General features: G+C 28.5%; 1 protein-coding gene across 2 annotated transcripts in view; it reads right to left on the bottom strand.

Annotated features, from left to right (window-relative positions):
• LOC136072128 (protein PFC0760c-like) overlaps window positions 1–22,145 on the bottom strand; it is a 57,644-nt gene that overhangs the window by 18,581 nt on the left and 16,918 nt on the right. For both annotated transcript variants that reach the window (XM_065820582.1, XM_065820583.1), the window contains exons 5-15: window positions 21,618–21,707; window positions 21,087–21,184; window positions 20,898–20,928; window positions 20,725–20,804; window positions 14,870–14,986; window positions 8,350–8,400; window positions 8,197–8,267; window positions 8,035–8,107; window positions 7,821–7,882; window positions 4,856–4,923; window positions 3,972–4,064 (exon numbers count right to left, since the gene is read on the bottom strand). In XM_065820582.1, the coding sequence (XP_065676654.1) occupies window positions 3,972–4,064; window positions 4,856–4,923; window positions 7,821–7,882; window positions 8,035–8,107; window positions 8,197–8,267; window positions 8,350–8,400; window positions 14,870–14,986; window positions 20,725–20,804; window positions 20,898–20,928; window positions 21,087–21,184; window positions 21,618–21,707 (834 nt within the window). The remainder of the gene's footprint in view (window positions 1–3,971; window positions 4,065–4,855; window positions 4,924–7,820; window positions 7,883–8,034; window positions 8,108–8,196; window positions 8,268–8,349; window positions 8,401–14,869; window positions 14,987–20,724; window positions 20,805–20,897; window positions 20,929–21,086; window positions 21,185–21,617; window positions 21,708–22,145) is intronic.

Genomic DNA, 22,145 nt, shown 5'->3' with positions numbered 1-22,145 from the left:
GAATTCTCCACAAATAGATAAATTGATGAGTAAGTATATGCCCAAGCCAAGCATGTGACTATTGGAGTCTTTGTGAATGAATCGATAATAGCCATCAATACTGAGATCCAAAGAAGAAACAGCTGAATTCAAAATAGTGATGAAAAAATCACTATGGGCAAGTAATTATGATAAACTTTGCAAGTGGTAATCATTAACTGACAGAAAGTTACTTCAGAAAACTGTATATTTGTAAAATATATGTTAAAATGGTTAGATAGTGGTTTTTTATGTTTAAAATTTTTCGGTTACTTAAGTCATGATTTAAGTAAAAGAGATCTTGACCCATCATAGATAAAGCATGGCATCATAAGCAAAAAGCTATGCCGTTGTCTCAGTCCTACTGAATAAACCAAAGTTGTAACTTAGGGCTTCTTATGTGGCCTCAACAATGCACACCAAAAGTACTAATTCATGCACCATCTATGTACTTATTATAGATCATCCAAGTCATATTTTAAAAATCCGGAAATTTTGTTTGTTTGGATAAAAAAGTTTGGATAAAATATCTGCAATATGTTTTTCCTTATTTTTTTTTTAATTTTGCTTTTAGCTGAGTTGTTTCTAAATTTTTTAAAAACTTTTCATAATTTTTCTATGAGCAATGAGTGAAAAAGCTTAAAAAACAAATACATCACAAAAATATATACCTAAACATGCATGTACGGAAAATGCTTTGGGTATCTGGAAAAACTTAAAGTTGAAAAAAATATCCCGAATTCTGGAAATATCCAGAAAAAAATAATCCCTGACTAATCCATCCACCATCCAAAAGTACTAATCCATACACCATCCATGCATAAAATGGCACTGTTAACTCTCTGATATTTTACAGCTGTTGATAGAATCAGCCTCTTTGAGAGCTACTACAGAGTTCGGAAAACCTTACTACCAGTCAACCTCAGAACCATTAAACTGAGTTTTAAAGCTGTACTTTAATTAGTGGATGGAAGGAAGAGATGCGTAGCCACTATCAAGGCCACAAGTAAAAATCTATTAGTAGACTCAAGATGATCCAACACTCATCATCCTAGGCATAAAATAATCTAACACAAGTTTACATCTGGGCCAGCTTAATAAATGAAGTAGGGGTGCAAGGTTGGTCAACAGAATTACTCTGCTTGTACAGTATGTCAAAAAAATCACCCTCTGATGATTTTTTTAATAAAAACAAATTTTTATATGCTTAAATTTAGATTTTTGACCTCAATTTTTTTTTAAATATAGAATTTATACCAAAAAATATTTTGATAACAAGAAATTAATATTCTTATACTTAAAACAAAAATTATCCAATAAATTAGAAAAAGTCAAAAAAGTCATCACCCCAAACCATTTTTTAACTTTTCTGTGGTTTAACTTAGTAAAATTGCAGAAAAAAAAAGCCAAAAACAAACAAATTTGATTGATAGAAGTTATTCTAACTAATTTTTTAGCAAAGTTTGTTTTCTTTTTAGGTTCTTAATAAAAAAATCATGGCGAAAAGATATGAAATTCATGTATCAGTAAAAAAACTGATCCTGGGACACTATAAAAGTGGAAAAAGATATAAAACTATTTCTAAAATAGTAAATGTTAAGCCTAATAGTGTAGGAAATATCATTAGAAAATATAAAAAAACAGGTACCGTAAAAAAATTGCCAAGAAAAGGATGCCCAGCTAAGACTACCTTACGCATTGATAGAGAAATTATTTGAAAAGTTGAACAAAATTGAGGATTGTCTGCACCAAAGCTTGCAAAAGAATTGCAAACAGATCGTGGTATAACTGTAGATCTTCAAACTGTTTGCAATCGCTTGAAAAATCAAAGTTTTGTAGGTAGAGTTGCTCCAAAAAAAGCCTTTTGGGCTAAGAAACATTCAAATTGGACTATTGACCAATGGCAAAGAGTTTTATGGTCCGATGAAACAAAAATATGTTTATTTGGTTCTGATGGTATCATACGCAAATGGAGAAAAAATGGTGAACGCCTAAATTCTAAATGTATGAGACCAACTGTCAATCATGGAGGAGGTAACATTAAACTTTATTATAACATTTCAATATGATATATACTTCTAACTTATTATTTCCTCTTATCATAGGTCGAATGATGGTTTGGGGCTCCTTTGCTTGGAGTGGTGTTGGCAAACTCGAATTCATTGACAGAATAATGACAAAAGAAGTTTATACTGATATTCTGAAGCAAAAACTGAGATCAAGCACCAGAAGTGCTGGCTTATCTCATAATTTTATCTTTCAACAGGATGGAGATCCTAAACACACATCAAAGTTAGCTACTGAGTGGTTAAAAAAAAACAGTATTAAGATGTTAGATTGGATTCCTCAGTCACCAGACCTAAATCTGATTTAAAATTTATGGATTCCTTTTTTTAATTAAAGTAGCTTATCAAAAACCACCCAGTTTGTCGCAATTAAAGGCAATTCTCATTGAGGAGTGGGAAAAATTTGAAACACAATGGCTTAAAAATTTAGTAAATTCAATGCCTAAAAGATGTCTTTCAGTCGCCAAGGCAAAAGGCCCACAAATAGGCTATTAATTTTATATTAGTAAAATATTTACTTAAGGGGTGATACACTTTTTTGACTTTTTGATCATTTTTGTTTTAAGTATAAGAATATTAATTTCTTGTTATAAAAATGTTTTTTGATATAAATTCAATATTAAAAAAAAAAAAATTTGTTTTTATTGAAAAACCATTAGGGGGTGACTTTTTTGACATACTGTACATCTCTCCTAAGAGACTTACAAGCAGAGCTACTCCTTACATGCAGAGCTACTGCTCACATTACATTAAGATACTGCTTTGTAAAAGGCCCAGAAGGCCTTTTACAAAGCAGTATCTTAATGCAGTTAACATCTGCACAAAATGAGTAATTCTATCAAGACACTATCTCTAGTCTTTACTCAATCAAGAGCCCCAAGGCAGGGGAACTTTAAGTCAAAGTTTATTTCTCCCAGACTTAGCTAAGAAAAGCGAAACCTACAAGGCACCAGGGTATCGGGCAGATAGTACTGGATTACAAAGTGATGACCCTGAACCTTACATGACCTCTCTCTCTCTCTAAATATAAAAAATGAATTAAATTAAAAAAAACCATTAACTGCTATTTGAAATGTTATAAAAAACCCTTAAGAAAAGTCTTAAAATTGATAAGAAAAAATTTTTAAACCTCATCTTTTTTGAAACATGAATTAAAACTTTTTATTCTTCTTAAGATTATCTTTACTTTTATTAAGAGTTTTTCAAATTTATTAACTAATAATTAATGCAGCTATGGAAAATTAAAAACTTTTTATCTTAATTGAAGTATGAACAGTACAATAGAGTTATGACCAAAAAATTTTTTGTCCTGTAGTAGAAATAAATGAGCATTCTAATTCTAATTAAGAAAATCACATTTGTTTTGTTTAATTAATAAAAAAGTTCACCAAGACACCTGACAACATGGTGGGTGCCATATATTACCAAAAAAGAAAGGTCACATTTGATAAAGATTGTTTTTGTATAAAATTTCACTTTTTTTGATGCCAAACTGATATACTTTCAGAGAAAAAAAATTTGGGTAAAATATGACACCTGCCATATTGTTCGGTGTATCAGTGCAGGAACTTTTTTATTAGAATCAGCTTTAATAATCATTTATAAGTTATCAGGTCACAAAAGTTCATCATTTGAGACCACAGGAGATGCAAAACTTTGCAAAAATATTTTCAGTCATAACCCAGTGTATAAAGAGCCAAAAAATTAATGAAAAATAATGAGTATTGAAAATTTGGGGTTGATTATAGCTTTATTTATATTACCTATTATAAAATATTCATTACTTCCTTTACTTCAAAAACTTAAAATAACTTATAACTAGCTATAGAATTTAAATAAAATTTGAAGCGCATAAGAACATATAAAAAGAAAGAAAACTTTTAATACCTTTATTTAAATCAACCTGCAAATTATTGCTTGATTGCTTCAAGATATCACTTTTCAATGATTTATTTTGTAGTACAAGACTTTGATTCTCCTCTAAGGGAAAAAAAACATACCTTTATAAATCCTTTAAAGAATGTGAGGTTAGTACTCTAACTTTTTGAGCCACTGAAAACTCCATTTTAGGATTTTTTAAAAACTTATATGAATTTATGAATTATATATTATTTTCTTTGTATTTTAAAAAGCAAAAAATATTTTTTGTTTTATGAGACTCCAAAGTTTGGGTCCACAGGCTAAAAATTTTCAAGCAATTCATATAACTAGATGCAGTAATTACAAGGCCCTTGATTTTAGAAATTTAACAAATACAATTTAACAGTTTAAACAATCAACAGGTTTTAATTTATGAATAGTTGTATATAATTACACAAAAATGTTTAAAAATAAGTTAAAAGTTGACTATTAAAAAACAAAAACAAAAATAAAACAATTACTCATATAAAGACATAACTTTGTTTTTTATAGTTAATACTTTTTATCTATTGCTAAAAAGTTAAAATTTAAAGAAATATCTTTTTAATTTAATCTCAGTTAATACTTTTTATTATCATATATATTATTAAGTTTATTTTTTTTAAAAGTTTAATCTCTTATTTCAAAAATTCAGTCAGAAATTCCAGATGGACTTCTAGTTGGGAACTGCTGGTTTGGATAAAAATAATGACTTAAGAAATCTAAATAATAAATAACCTGAAAGATAGTGGCGTAGTGGTGGTAGTAAGCAAGTTTCAAGCTCAATCCCCAACATTATTCTGGTGCTTACTAACATACTTACTTTGGTGCCTATTAACTTAATTTTCTATGGGAATAAAAAAAACAACTACCTGTTAACTTCTTGATAACAATTTCTGTTTTTGTTCCATTTGAATATTTTAAAGCATCATTAACCATTCTAAATACAAAAAGCATTTTTATAAATCACAAAATAAATAAAATATAACACTACTGTCAGCTTTTTAACACTTTTTATCTATAACTATTTATTAATAAAATGTATACTTTTTTTTTATTAATTATATTGTCATGCTTCATACATATATACAGTATCGGACAAAACGAGTGCAACCAAATAATGCTAATTTAGTTTCTTTATATAAAAGTGCTGCATTTTTTTAATTTAGAGAAATAACTATGTAACTGTTTAGAGACAAAGTTCTGCAAGTTTTATTCATCACAAAGTTTATTATTTGTACACGAAAATTAATAAACTAATTAAAAGTATTAAAAAAAGTTGATTTCCTTCTGGACAAAACAAGTGCAACTAGACAAAATGTTGACCAAGCTGTATTTCGCTATCAATATTTCGTGGCGAATCCTTTGTTGTCGATCACAGCCTTGCATCTTCGAAGCATAGATTGGATCAGGTGATCAATGAAACTTTGTGGAATCGCTGCCCAGGCCTTTTGGATTTGTTCAAACAGTTGATCCTTATTACGAACACCTTCACGATTAATTCTGCAGTTGACGTTCTCCCACAGGTTTTCGATAGGGTTGAGATCCGGAAATTGAGGCGACCAATCCATCACCGATAAGTGGTTGTCTCGAAACCACTGCTTGACTACTTTTGCATTGTGTTTCGGATCGTTGTCTTGCTGAAAAATCCATTTTATTGACATATTCCATTCAGCATGAGGTAACATAACATCTTTCAGGATATTTTTATACATGAAACGGTCCATTATTTCATCGTTTCGATGTACTGGACCTAGACCGTTAGCAGAAAAACACCCCCAGACCATTACATTGCCTCCACCATGCTTCACGGTCCTATGGCAGTAACGTAAATCGAGGCGTTTTCGGGCCGGTCGACGTATACAGCAAATCCCATCGCTCCCAATGATGTTGAACTTCGATTCATCACTGAACAGGACAGTTCGCCATTTCTGCACATTCCAGTCAATATGAGATGTAGCAAACAGGAGTCTTTTCTTCTGGTTTTTTAGTGAAATCAGCGGTTTCTCTGCAGGGCGTCGAGAAAACAATCCGGCTTCAACAGCACGTTGTCTGATTGTTTGGTCCAATACAGGCAGCTCTAATTGCTTTTGTATCTCGACTGATGATATCCAGGGATCCTTCTTGACAGATCTGACGATCATAGAATCCTAGAAGTGGTGGAATGCGGTCTCTAGAATCTAGAAGTGGTGGAACGCGGTCTTCCACCTTTGCTATCAAGACTATGTTCCAAATATCGTTCTACGATATTTGGAACATAGTCTTGATACGGTCCATTTTTTCACGCGATATTTATCACAAATACTTTTTTGTGACATTCCACTAACGTAATCACCAATAATTTTCTTTCTTAGTTCCAATCCAAGACTGTCGGGAGCCATTTTTGTACTTGAAGTCATAAAAATAAATAATCACGCTTCTCAAGGCTTACCGTGTTACATTTACCTTGTGATGATACAATAATGCTCTGTGGAACACGTCTTGGTTGGATGTGGACTGTATTGATGTAATGAAACACTTGTTGTATTTCACTTCTTGTATTGATGTTCTTCAATAAAACACTTTGATAAAACTCACTTCGATAAACTGTCTTGATAATACTGACTGATTGACTTCCATATACTGACTGAATTGCATGTCGATTTACATGTCTCTTATATAGTAAAATGAACCTGTGTGAACCTGTTCTGGAAGATTCTATATGCTTCTTTTCGATGCTTCTGGAAGCTTCTGGATGCGTCTGGATGCTTCTGAATGTTTCTGGATATTTCTGGATGCTTCCAGATGCTTCTTCTGGAAACTTCTGGAAGCTTCTGCATGCTTCTGGAAACTTCTGGATACTTCCTTTAATTATTAAAAAACATCCGTGACGTTGACACTGACCAGACTTAAGAAAATGAAACAAACCAAAAAAGTTGCACTTGTTTTGTCCGCTGCAAAATGGCACTTGTCAACAAAATTCTGCCTGTGTGCTGTCACCTGTCAGCTGATTGCTCATGTCATGGCATGCTATGACTCCAGACTCCTGAACTGTTTTCTGTGGTAGTATAGTTCGTTTTGTTTATAAGGCATGTAAAATTAGGATCACTTTTTAGCATTGTTAGATGTTGGTTGCAAATGTTTTGTCCAATACTGTACATACATACATACATACATACATACATACATACATACATACATACATACATACATACATACATACATACATACATACTATAATATATAATGTAATATGCTTTATTTTTAAATTACTTAAGTAGTTATGCTTACATATATACATACATGTTTTATTTAAAAAAATTCTACAGTTCAAACAAAGACAACTTAGTTACCAACACCACAAGATTTCTTCTAAATGTTACCTTAGTAGTATGCATTGTAAGCTTCTATGTTTTAAAGCTATACACCTCATATTATCATTTGTTTATAGTTATTTATAATTTAATATTACTATATATTAATAGTAATAACACTGTAATTTTTAATATTACTGTCAATAATTAAACAATAGTATATTTAACACTAATATTACTGCCAGCTTATTTGGTAAATCTTTTGTCTAATTAACATATTTAGAGACATTTAAAATTATTAATCAGTAATTACTAATAACTCCTAATCATGAGTCTCGAATGTAAATATACCACAATAATCATGAGTCTCGAATGTAAATATACCACAATAAGTTTTGTGCACTAATTTTAGTATCTACAAAATAACTAGGTTGAACCTCAAGACAAACAATTGAAATACACAATACAAAAAATAAAATTTTAAACATTTTTGTTATGTAAAATAAAAATCCTAAATCGTAAAACAAAACAACTTTAAACATACTGATCAGATAGTGATGATCTCTGGTTTTGAGTATCATGTAAAACTGCATTTAAACGATTTATCTAAAAGATAAAAAAAATTATCAATTATCAAAACTTCATAAAAATTTAAAAATCTTCAATTTTTATAATAACCTACAAATATATATATATATATATATATATATATATATATATATATATATATATATTCTATAATCTTTATGCGTAAAAACCTCAGAAAGATAAACTTGATTTTCAATTCGAAGCTCTTCAGAGTTTGTGTACTTCATATCAGTAACGATTTTTCTTAAATAACAAAAAATTTGCTGAGTAACTGGTAATTTAATAACTAAATATATAAAAACAATATAAAGAAGAAAAAACCAGACAAAAACCTTGTTTCATTTTCTTTATTTCTTAAAATTTCCTCCAGTTTATAAATTTTTCGTCGTAAACTCATTACCACCTGGAGTGAAAATCAAAACATAAATATAAAAGTAAAAGGTTAGAATCTTTAAAAAAAGTTTTTAAACAGTTCTATTACTTGCCTCACTAGAACTTGGCTTTTTGGATGTCAAAGTTCTTCTTAAATCATTACTCTAAATAATGCAAATTACAATTAAACTAAAGATAAAATAAATTTAGTGATATTATTTAAAACTAATTGATCCTACTAAACTAAAAGTTATAGTAACATTGCTTCAACTGCATGAAAATGATATTACCAGCAACATTAATAACAACAACAACAACAGCAACAAGATTAACAACAATACTTAATATTAAAAATAACAACAAACATTACTAACAACATTAACAACAACAACAAACATCAACAACAACAAACATTAATAACAACAACAAATAATAACTACTAAATACTGTAATAAAGTAGTTTCTTAAGTTTCTTTTGTTTAACACTTAACTTAAAATGCACACATATTACTATTGAACTTTCTTATGTACAACCTTTGATGCACACTCTTCATGTTAGCTCTGAAGCCTTTTCCATGTGCTCACTTCTGATTTCTACTTTTTTTTGTGCTCTCAGTTAACTAATGGTTGTAAAGCACCATTTTACACTTAAATTAAAACCAAGCAAACTTCCTATCTAGACTTTTTTTATCCAGTCAGACTCTTAATGCTCTTAACTATACTTGTGATATTTCCATTGGTTAAAGAAAGTCTAATCTTGAATTAAAGTATCAGGAATATCACTAGAGCATAATTAATTTTTCAGAACAAAGTCAGTGTTCCAGACAAATTGATAAAATATATCTATTTTGCATAACAAGATCAGTGTTCTCAACAAATTACCATCTAGTAATTAGTACTAAGGCATCTCACTGCTCCATCTTGGAATAATATTGATGATTCCTGTCAGTACAAGTAAATAGACAGTCTTTAGTTTTTAGGGTCACCCTTACAAGTTAGGTTTGCACTTTCATGATACCTATTTAACCTATTTCTTTTTAAGAACCTAAGTACCTATTTCTTTTTAAGAACATTGCTATATATTGATCAATGAGTCAAATGTTGTTATTTGTTTTTTTTTCTATTAGTTTATTGACAAATTTTTCCAAAAAAAAGGTTTCAAACAAGGTAAAATGTAAGCTAAATAAGACCTATATAAGATCAAGTATACTACTATTAAAAGAACTACTGCCAATAAAATAGATCCACTAATTCCTCCAATAAATTTCTAGAAGAGGAGCTGGTGCCTTTACCTACATGTTTTACAGCATTTCCCAAATGCTGTTTGCTCAGAATTCAGGGTTCATGGCAGTTTTAGAAATCCATTTTCCCTGAGTTTTCCCTGAGTATTTCCTGATTTTCACCTGATTACAAGTACTTTTTCCCTGAGTTCAGGTGGTGAAAAGTATATAATTTTCCTTGTTAATGTTGAAGGATATAATACTTTCACAACTGAATCCATGTTTCCCTAATATTTTTATCAGAATTTTTTATGGAATTAAATACTTCTTAATTAATAGATAGCAATTTGTTAAAGTAAGGTTTTTAAGTAATAAAAAGGAGTTTAATAAGAAAACAAAACCATTAAAGTCCAATAAATATAAAAAATATATTTTAAAAAATAACAATTTGTATCTATCATATAATCTTTCCATTATTGATAATTGAACCTTATTCCTTTTATTATTCTTTTATTAGAAAAATAAAATGAAGTTTTTTTAAAAGATATTTCGAACAAAGTAATGTGTTTTAACAAAATATAAACTTTATATGAGAACTATTCTAAATAAAGTTATTTTAGTAGCTTTCTCTTTTGCTCTAAGATACCAAGTGCTAGCTCTAATTTCTTAATTTCTTCGTCTTCCTCATTTGCTTTTCATTTCATAGCATTAGCTTTAGAAATTAACCCTAGATCTTGTTTCTCTTCGGCTTCCTCAACAAATTTTACAAAATCAAACTGCAACATTTCACTGGTCTTCTTTAGTTAATCTTGCCTTGTTTCAACATCTTTTGTTTCATCGCTAACAACTTTCCTTGCCAATTGACTTGCTTCTTTTTTATTAGTGTCTGTTATTGAACTTAGGTAGCTTCTATATCTTTTATGGGATGATTTTACATTGATTATCATTTTATTTGTAATTTCAATATTATGTGGCTGAAGATTATTTGATAGCATATGATCTTTAACTAAACGTCGTGCAGTTATTGATTTTTCATTTAAATTTTGTTCGAGTATTGCAGCATTTATACTAAAACCTCTCTCAACTGAAGCTTGTCCATGACTCAGTGTCAAAAGCATTTTGACAGTTGATGCCAACTCGTTATATTTATTTAGATTGTACTTTTTAAAATAGAAGTCATCTAAACTAACTCTATCTCTATTGAATTCATGAAAATTGTTATGATAAATTGTTTTAGATTCTCTAAAGAAATTGGTAAAATGATTTATAACTTTATCAGAAAAGACTGGTGAAAGATACTTTAAGCTAATCAAGTGGTTCAATAAAGATTTGTACTTCTTTTCAGCCTTTTCTGGAGTCATTGTTATCAATGCATTAGGGTTAAAAACCTGAGAGTTGCGTACAATGATAGACCCTAATGGAGTTCGCTCCATGAACTTTTCAAATAATCGTACATACATGTTAGTACAATCTTTTTGGAAACTTTGAATATCAGTAATTGTCATTATATCTGTCTATCGTAAAGAAGCTAATCTTGTTTCAGTTGCAAATCCTAGTTTGATTTGATTTCCCTTAAGTAGATTATCTTTTTTATGAAAGTCAACTTCTGGTATAGACCAATTATCAACAACTTCATGTTTCACAAACAAGTTCAGTATGGTCTGCAACAGTCTTTCTAAGTCACTATACAGGAATGGAATCATTGGCTTGTCAGTTTGGTATGCCAATAAATATGGCTCTAATATGCTGGCAACAAAGCTGAAAACTTTAAACTTTAAAAGCGTAAATTTGCCTTTAACAGCTTTTTTGACAATTAAAAAGCTATTCGATTTGGGTTGCTTTGAAGATGGTAACTTTTCCCAAAACTCAATTAACTTGCATATATTAGGCCAGATTTCAATGCCACGATCTGCAACAGATTTGCTTTCAACCCACCTTGTTGCACAAAAGAAAAGAGGGTATTTTTTTGCATTCATGACTCTTTCATAATCTTGATGCCTAGCTGGGCTGTTATGAAGAATTTGCCAACACCATTTCAGAGTTTCTTTAATATTCCATGTGGTTGATTCAATAGCTGCTTTAAAGGCACCATGAATTACATGCAAGGAGCAACTTCCAATATTTATAAGCTGTGGCATCTCGTTGTTCTTTCTGTGTTTATTTAGATCATCTAGAATTTTCCAATTTGTAGAGGGTCCATCCATGGAAACTTGAAACATTTTACTTGAATCAAATCTTGATAAGTTTTCATTGAAATGAGTAAGAAGGTCAGAAGCTGTAGAATGACCAAGAAAAGCTGATGTCCAATATCGTACATTGATTTTGTCATTAACATCCCAATATCAAATGAGTATGTCCATCTGACATGTTTGGATTATGTCGTTCAAACTCTCATCAAAAGATACGATGTAACAATCTGATTTTGTGATTTCCTCTTTTAAGAGTGTCTTGAAGTATGGCCTAGTCCATGGTTAACAATGTATGATACTTTTGAGGAACTGTGTTCCTCAAAAGTAAAAAATAGTGAAATCTTCTGCTACCTTGCTGTCAGGAAACATCTTTTTAAAAGTGTTGCTTAAATTTGCACATGAATTATTAGAGTAGCAGCTCATTATAGATTTCAGTGCCCATATGATCTCAGCGTTAGTTGATAAGGATGATTTAATTGAGGAATCAATAGCTGTTTGTTTTTTATTGGAAAATGTCGTATTTTTTGCTTCACATCTAAGCGACTCAGCTTGCAACTCTTTTCCATTAACAAAGAAACAGCTAACAGGTTTTGCAGCAGATTGATGTTTTTTACCTAAAATAAAATGATTGAAGATTAAATATTTAGGCTTCAAAAATGTCTAACATTTAAAATAATATTTTTTGTCACAGTCGTTATAACTTGCAAAACTTGAAATAGTAATGTGAAAACAATAACAGCAACCACAAGATTGATTACAATCTATTCAAAACTGTGATTATAATATAAAATCAAGAACTATTATTTATCAAATATTATTTCTTTTTAATTTTCACTCTCACATTTAAAAAGTTTATATAAATACCTGCAGCATGACTTTTAACAGCCTGAATACCCATATTAGACAATTTAAACGATTTTTTTTACATCTTTTGCAATGAGCTTTAGTTATTGCATGAGCGTCAGAAACTAACCAATGTTTATAAATATGGTGTTGTAACCAATCTTCTTGAAAATAGGCCTGTTCTGAAGTCATATCTTATATTATTATATTTAATTAAATATTTATCTAAAGATATGGTTACTATATATTATAAAAGTTATGAAACCACTGTAGTAAGTAACTTTCAATAAAAACAAAAACTCAAAATTTTTATATTGCAAAAAAAACTTCAAGTTACATATAAAACTAAAAAACATTCCCTGAGTTTTGCCTGATTGTAAAGATTTTCAAAAAAAGTTTCCTGAATTTTCCAGGTATTCCTTGATTTTTCAGAATTAAAAAACTTTTCCTGGTTTTCCAGGTTTTCCCTGCCATGAACCCTGGAATTGGAAGCAAAACCAATTAACTGTTGAAAATTTTTGTCTAAACCATGCATCAGGTTTAGACAAATTTAATGAGTGATTTATAGCTCAAATAACAGCTAATTATATGGGTCCTTGTAGCTTGTAGGGTGCTGCTTTTGGTAGTACCAATGCCAGTCTGAATATCTCTTCCATTAGTGTTGCTGATAGTTTTTAGTATTTGTAAAGTTTTATGAGAGCCTAATATTAATTGTATGATTGTGTAGAGTAATAGGGATTGAAGTTTTTTTTTGCACCTCTTACTATGATGACAATTCTAATGAAGACAAAACTATTAACTAAATAAAATATCTCTTCATTTTGTTTCTTTGGCCCCCATATGATTATGGATTCCAGCCATTGGGCCATACTGGGGGACATATCCATAAAGTAGCAGTAGCAGTACTGGGGGACCAATCCATAAAGTAGCAGTAGGAACTTTTAGTTAAATATTTACCAATCGTTACTAGTCCTCCCTATGTTTGGCCTTCACAGATCTTTATTTAAAACTGTGTCAGCCATTTTTATGCATATCCATGCAAAAAGAAATTTATCATTATTATTATTTCAGAGACTAAAGTTCTCTGTATTGATAATTTAGGGCTAATTTATCACAATATTCTATAAGCATAAGCTTTAATGTTAATGGCATAAAGACATTCTCAATGTGTATCTTTTGTAAGTTCATTTCTTTGGATTTTTGATTTATATAATTCAAATGGTAAGTAATGGTAACTTTTTCATAGTAACAATGATATTATTTGATGGTTGTGGTTTTTGGACAATACACATAAGCATCAGCTGTGAATGTTTTGACAGACATATTAGACTAACTTTGGTACAATTATAAACTTCTCTGATGCATATTCCATTGATTAGGATAGGTAGAAAATAAAGCATTAAGATGGGAAGGAGTGTCTTCATAGCTGCAACCACATTTCTTGTTAATGTACATACTTTTGTATTATAATATAATATACAGCTGCAAAAATCAAAAACAAATTAGATTTTTTGAAATTAAAATTAATTTTTTTATTAAAAAAAAAAAAATGCGCAACTGCCTTTTTGATTTTTAAAATAGTATTTTGAGAATTTTGATATTAGGCAATATCAATGCAATAGTTTACTAGAGGTAGAACACTCAGCTCACAACTAGGAGAATTGAGGCTCAAATTCACCCTACATCTCTGTGTACTCAACTTGTTTCGCCCCAAAACAATATTGTTTTATATTTTGAGTATTATATTTTGGAGTTTAGAGTTGAGCAAGAATTTTAAATAAAACAAATAAAATATAATGGTTCAAATTATTAACAAATAATTGGTTCAAAAGAAAAATGTCTGTAATCAGTCTATTAATTAAATTGTGCCACTTCGTGGGTAAAAAATGCATGGAGTAGCTTATAAAATGTAAGTATCAAATTGTCATACTCTGCAATCACCAGCCAATTACCTGCAATCACCAGCCAATTTATTATATAAATACTATAAAACTCTTTATTATAACAAATAAAAAAAACGAACAAAAAAATTGCTTTCAGTAATTTATAAAGTATTACTTTTACATAGGGAAGCCAGAAAATTAAAACAAATTTTGATAAGATACATTTTCATCAAAATGTTAATCATTTTTAATAAAAGTGAATATTAAATACAATAAAAATGGGAAAAGGCAAACAAAGAAAGAATATTTTTAAGATTAGGGGGCATACTAAAAAAAGATTAGAAGTAAAGAACATTTGTAACAAACAATAATAAATGTTAAGGTTAACTTAAATCATCATTTTTAATGTTAAGCAAGTATTTGTATATTGCATAGTGCTACATTAAAGTTTGAATTTTAAAGAACTTTATAAAAAAGCCAATTGTTAACTTAAAATACCTGTGTATCTGGATTAAGAAGTTCATCAATTTTCTTTGACTTGGCAATATTTTCTTCTTCTAAACGAAGGTTCTTAGCTTTCATTATATCGTTTTCGTTTTTTAATTGTTTCATTGTCTAAAAAATAAAGAACTTTGTTAAGGTTTAACCATAATCTATTATCAAAAAAAAAAGAAGAAATAATTAACAAATAAGTATAAGTAATAAAAAATGAGACATAATTTCCCATTTTTTTATAAATATAACTTTTTGATAATAAACAATTCTGTTTAAAAAATATTTAACTTTTTACATGATGGGATAGTTATAAAAAGTTAAACTAAATTTTTAACTTTTTAATAATTACCTCATTTATTATAATTATAAATATAATTAAAATATTTCAATTAAAAAAAAAAAAATTATTTGAATTTTTTATTTTTTTATTTAAATATTTTAATGCAAAAGTTATTTTAAAAAATATCAATTGTTGAATATTAAACATTACAGATCTATTCATAAGCATCTTGAGATGTTTGCTTAAATAATTAAATCACACATAAATGCAATTGCATTTCAAAATAACAAATTAATTTCTGGTGTACAGAAGCATTTAACACACTTAAATACAACAGTATTTCAAAATAATAAATCAACTTCTGGTGTACATTTAACACACTTAAATACAACAGCATTTTATAATAACAACTGAAAATATTTTAATATTAATGTTTAATATTAACATTTTTTACATTTGTTACAATTTTATATTTTTATCAAAAATATAGATAGGGCTTAAAAACACTGATTAATTTACAATTTATTAGCATAGTATGACAAAAAAAAACAATCTAGAATATTGGTAGGGCAGTTTAAAGGTAAGCAGTGCTAAGTGCCAACCTGGATTCAGAGGGGTGCCTCATAAATTGCTGTGCAACTTTGTTTGATGCTTGTGTATTTAAATGCTTCAGCAACCAATTATATATTTTACAAAGGCAAATCCTTGTAATTTAAATAGACATCTTTTATCATTACTTGAAGATGCTTATGAATAGATTTGTAATGTTAAATATTTAATAACAATAATAATTTTAATAACAAGATTTAATAAAATTAATATATAAATTATTATTAATTTTAATTAATAAATTAATATAACTATAAAATTTTAATATAAGAATAATATTAATTTTAAAAATAATATTAAATAATATAAACAGCAGTTGAGAAAGTTACACCACAATTTAGATGCAAAAAATAAACTTTAAATATATCATTTTGGTTACAGAAAAAACAGTTTTAGCTTGAAACATTTAAGTTGCCAAAATGATAAACAGTTTTAAAACTAAAATTTAACTAAGACAAATTGTTAAACTGCCTCATTGTCAAATAATTGATAGATAGATTTTGTATATAACTAGATATAGCAGCACCCATAGCTTACAATTATTTCCATACAGGGATGGATTAACGCATAGTAGAACTCATTGCTTATATTAACTTCCATACAGGAATGGATTAACTCATAGTAGCACCCATTGCTTATTAATTTTCATACAGATGGACTGATTAGTAGCCACAAACCTTTTTCAACACTAAGATAGGTTAAAATATATTACTGTGCTAATAAAAACTTTAAAAAAATCATTATCTAAAGATCCCTTGGTTGATCCAGCAATGGTTTTATAAACTGTTAATCATAAGCATTTTTGTAATTGGATGTAAAACCTTTGATCTAACAGTAGTTTTTCTGCTCCATATACAGTTTACAAGCATACTCAAAGAATTTACAAGAGTTTTCATGATCACTAACATTTTTTTAAAATTAGTTGAATCCTGAATAAATATATTTGAGAAGTTATCCATGCATTTAACATTGATTTTAAATTGGTGTGCAGAACTTAAAGGTCTTTAATTTCACTATACAAATCTACAGAATATTTCAACCATTTGAAGTAAAAATTTTAGCTAATTTTGACTTCCATTTTTCCATACAGTTACTGCCATAACAGTCTGTGAAGATTGCAAAGAAGACAATATTAATTTAACTTGTTTCAGTTAAACATTTTGAACTACCATTACTCCTCTGAATGACGGAAAAACTGAGTTTTATACATTTTCTGGTATTTCAAGTGTTTTCGTTAGAATAATTCTCATAGCTTTTTAAGTGCTACATTCTCTACAATGCCTCACTTATGTTCTTTAGTGTAACAAGCAAAATCTTCTGATACTTTGATAAAACAAATACTACATACTGGTCAATTAGCAATACTTTGTATTGTAGTTTTTGAAGGATAAGCATAACAAGTCTGACATAACAATGAATCTTAGCAATGTTTCAAATATAATTTTTTCTAACCAAAAAAGATACACTGTATAACAAAAATAACAAAAAGTTGTATTGAGCAATAATCTAAATAAAATTAATAATCTAAGTTAAAATAACGCTGTTGGTTATCTGAGAAATTTTTACTTGTTTACTAATCAAAATCAGTTAAATCAAAAGCAATATGATATTTATGGGCTATTAAATAATTCACAAACTCTATGCGCTTCAGGTTTAAAAGTCAGTTAATTCAAATGTAATATAATAGTTATGAGTTATCATAAAATTTAGAAACTCTACAGGGTGTGGAATTTCTGGAATAAATCGCTCTTGGGAAGAAACTCTGTAAACCTTGTAAATAAAAGATTGCCACGCAAGAAGATATTCTAAAAAAAGAACAGGAAGAACAAGATGAGGATTTTGTACGACCATCATTCAAAATAACAAGACAAGAGATCAACAAATTTCTTCAAGATTTTAACATATCTCCTATAAATATAAAATCTTATTCAAAATCTTTAAACCATATGCGCTCAGAAGGAAAGCAAAAAGTCACACGAGTCAACAAAATGATAAAGAACATAACTAGAAAAATTAAAAGTCATGTCAAAGTTCCTTCAGAAAAAAATGTGTGATGAAACAAATGGTATCAAAAAGAATGTTAAACCTTTTATGAAACTATAGACTTGATAAAAGAGAAAACTCTAAGTTCCTACAAAAGTACTATTGTTCAACTTCTCACACAACTCCCCCGAGTTGCTAAATATTAGAGGTACAAAATAAATTTGCAGTAAAGAATATCAGGCAAAGATGGCTAGAGGACTTTTTGACAAAAAAGGATTGTTAGCTATTTCTCCATTGTATAAAGGTAAAGTTTATACAGTACAGTCGAGGAGGCTACATTAATTGTGGCTACAACCCTCTCTCAACTCTATTACTCTGAAACACAAATTTTGACAAACAAGGCCCCTAGATTGAAAAACAAGTTAAGCACAGTACTACCAGGATGTGGTGGGGATCAAACTTGGAACTTCTCGCTTATGAAGCAAGAACTCTACCATTACACCACTACCGCATAATATTTAAAAGATTTGGTTGAAATATTTTATGACTTTTACAATTTTTGTCAAACTATTCCTGGAAAAAAAAGGTTATGTAAGTATCAAAAAGCACATCCATAAACAAAAAACAAACCTTAATGTAATTTAAAAGCTATATGAGCTATATATTTTCTTTTAGAAAGAAATCAACCAAGAAATTCAAAACTCAAAATTAGCTTCATTTGCAGACACTTACTACACGATAACTCACAAACTTAAAATGATACAAGATGTATTTCAATCTGATGCTGTCTTTTAGGAGGTTATGTAATGGTAGTGTATGATGATAAGTGGTGAATTGGCATCATAACTGAAATCGACCTGGAAGAAGGTGAGGCTGAAGTTCCTCCACCTAAAAGATACATCTGAATACTTTAACTGGCTTTGATGAGACTATTGTTATATTGAAAATATTATCTGTTCAACAAGCATCCTCTAGTTTTGGAAACAACTATGTTTGAAAAAGCTAAAATGAAAGAAGTGAAAGCAAAATGGCAACTATATTGCTAACTATTACAACTTTTACAACTACAGTCACAACAACTTCTATCTTCAATACCTTAAGAAATCTTGTATAATTATCAATCAACATCTTGTACATTTTAAAATAACCTTTTGTATTTTTATTTCTTTTTATATTATACATTTATATATTATTTTTCAAAAATATTTTTCACTAAATCCTTAAAAGTTGTATATATTTTTAATTATAGTTTTCTATGTTCAGTTGCTTTTCCGTTTAAATTTTTAAAGTGTAAGAAAAAGAAAAATAATAATTTATAAAAAAAAATATTTATAATGTATAATGGTGTTTTGAGATATTTAACTCCAAATTTGAATTATATAAGTTAGTTGTTTTTCTAATTATTAAGCATGTTTTTTTCAAATTACAGCAATCTAAGTGCATTTTTTGAATTCTGCATCAAAAAAGCATCAAAATAAAAGTGCTTATTTTCATAATCTTTTCATTATTTTTACTTTTTTAAGGTGAACAGTTTTTTTTTAAATCTCATAAAGAAAATCTTAGCAATCTTGGGAAAGCAGATCAAAAATTTGTAATATCTTGTAAACCCCTCAACATTTTTGACTGACATTTTGCATGCAATATTTTTTCTTATAAAAAAGAGTGACAAAAAGTGACAAAATTTGAAACAAAAAGGAAGACATGGTTTAATTAGACTGGGTGATTTGATGTGTAACTACCCTAGGACTCATCCTAGGATGAATCCTAGGGTAGTTACACATTAGTTAATGTGGCATTTCTTAGATATTAGCCGCTTTTTCAATATTAACTTGCTCATTCAAATTAATTTGACATATTAATGGTGCATTTTATGTATTGAGGTATAACTTTAACTTTAACGTTTCTTTTGAAAATAATTTTCCCAGTAAATTTTTAGTGTCTTTTAAAAAAGCTGTCAAAAGTACAGTCATTTTAACAATACATTTAAGAAACATTGCCTTAACTAGGGTTCAATGCTTCAGTAATCATTAAGCTTTATAAGTTTGTCAAACATGTAACATTAGGTTTTACTTTATTAACTTCACATCAATGAACAATAAGTTATAATTTTGAGGAACTCAAAATCCCACTAGTCAAAATATCAGATGATTTTTGTAACTCAATCAGACAATCTAAGGTTTTTAGTCAGACAATGTCCAACCAATAAATTGACCTCTGCTAATTTCTATCAAGAATGAAAAATTTTTTTTAATAAATTCTTATTCCGTATTATTAGTTAATTTTATCAAAATTCACATTTAATAATTTCAAAATAAAGAAAATTCTAAAATGATGTCATATACTGATACAAAGTATAAGAAGAAGGTGAGCTTCAACTTAAATGACAAGAGTAGTTTTTATTGATACACATTCATTATTTAGTTTTAATCAAAAATTTTAGCTCAAACATTTAGTTTTTTTTAACAGAAGCACAACATGCGCTTGGGGTTGGTACTCTCATTAACATAAATCAATAGAATAAAATGTCAGCATAAGTCAACAGAATAAAATATTACCATAAGTCAATAGCTTACTATGCAAATTCTTTTTTGATTATCTAGTATATCAACTAAGTAATAGTATATCAACTAAGTAATATCAATAATCTCTAAGTAATATCTAGTATATTAACCAAGTAATATCAACTAAGCTAAACAGCAATATCAACTTAGTTGTTGCTCACAGCAATACCAACTTAGTTGTTGCTCACAATTACTTTTTTAGATTATTGTTTTACTACTAAGTTTCATAAATTAAAAAAAAATTCTAATTACAAAATAGTCATAGCTTCATTATACAAATTAAGAGTAATCAAACTACTTTAAATAACCATTAAAGATAGATGGTGTTTTGATAAATCTTAGACGAGGATGAAGGCATGTAGAGTTTTGTCAAAGATGGCGGCATAACTTGAATAAATTAATTTATTTCAAAGCAAAAAACATACATTTTTTAGTATTTGTATCTCATCATAATATGTTTCAGCATCTTTGTAAACAGGACCAGTACCTCCAACTCGACTCGTTGCTGTAAAAAAATAAAATTGACATTGTTTATTAGAAATAACTTTTAAAGCATTATGGTTAAACACTGTTAAACATGTATACTTTTTAGCCTTACCACTAAGAGGCCTGTTTTGTTTTCCAGTTTTCTAAAAGTATAATTTTAAGGTTTATTTTATATGCTTAAAATTAAAAGCATTGCAACATAAATTAAAAGCACTGCAACATAACTAAAAACATTGTAACTTGAATTAAAAGTTTTGCAACATGAGTTATAAAAAAAATTTAAACTGCAAAATAAGTTTACCATTCCCATTGCTTCTTTAAGATATAAACTTGCAGAGGATTGGGAACCACCTTTATTTAGCTTTAATGAGTTCATTGCAGAGCTCTCCATACTTAATCCTAAAGTAAAATAAATATTTAATCTTTGAAGAAAAAAGACAACTATTAATGCTAGAAAAGCACAAATTTGTTATCTTCAAAGCCTTTCCTAGGAGGCTATTTACAAAACAGCAAGATGTAAATGCTATTATGCTGAAGAAATATATGTTTATTGAATCACAATCCTTAACCTTTCCTCAACCAAGCATCTCAAAACCATGGGAATTCATGCTAAATTTACTTTCTCCTAGCCTTTGTCTAGTAATAAAACATCATACAAGGTAACAGGACACAAAGTAGATTGTAAAAGACTACATTCTATAATTAATATTTTACATTTGTAAGTAATGTCTTTATAGGAACTGAGCCAGGGTATGTTACTTAACAAATTACTTGATCAAACTACTAAAATGTTACAACAAGTTACTGGAACAATAAGTTTAATAACTTTAACCTGTTCCATTTTGAATTGCATTCACCCAAACTTCTCTTCCAGTCTTTTTTGGTACTTTTTTAGATTTAGAAGATGATCCATAGGGTAAACCTGTATTAATAAATAAACCATTATTACAAAAAAAATCCATGTATGTAACCTATCAGATTGAAATGATTTAAATAGCACAAAATCAAAAAAAATTATTTTTAAAAATTACCTGGAGGTAAACAACTTTACAATTAAACTATAATAAATATTTTTTGTCAATCATTTATAGAGATAAATTTTTATGCACTCCTTTTAAATTGTTTAACTGAGAACAGTTTGTTTAGAGACATAATTAAATTTAAAAAAATAAAAAATAAAAAAAATACTATGGTTAACTTAAATTGACATCATAAAGTAAAACTAAAAAGCACTATGTAACACAACTTTTGTCCTTAGAAGTGTTATATTTCAGAAGATACTTATTTTAACCTTAGTCTCAGACACAGCTTCACAAAAATATCTTAGAAATACTTAAAAAGTGCAAACTCACAGTCAAAA

The sequence above is a fragment of the Hydra vulgaris genome, chromosome 15 (genome assembly GCF_038396675.1).
Source record: "Hydra vulgaris chromosome 15, alternate assembly HydraT2T_AEP".
In the NCBI taxonomy this organism is placed as follows: Eukaryota; Metazoa; Cnidaria; class Hydrozoa; order Anthoathecata; family Hydridae; genus Hydra; species Hydra vulgaris.
This window is presented reverse-complemented; position numbering and strand designations above follow the sequence as displayed.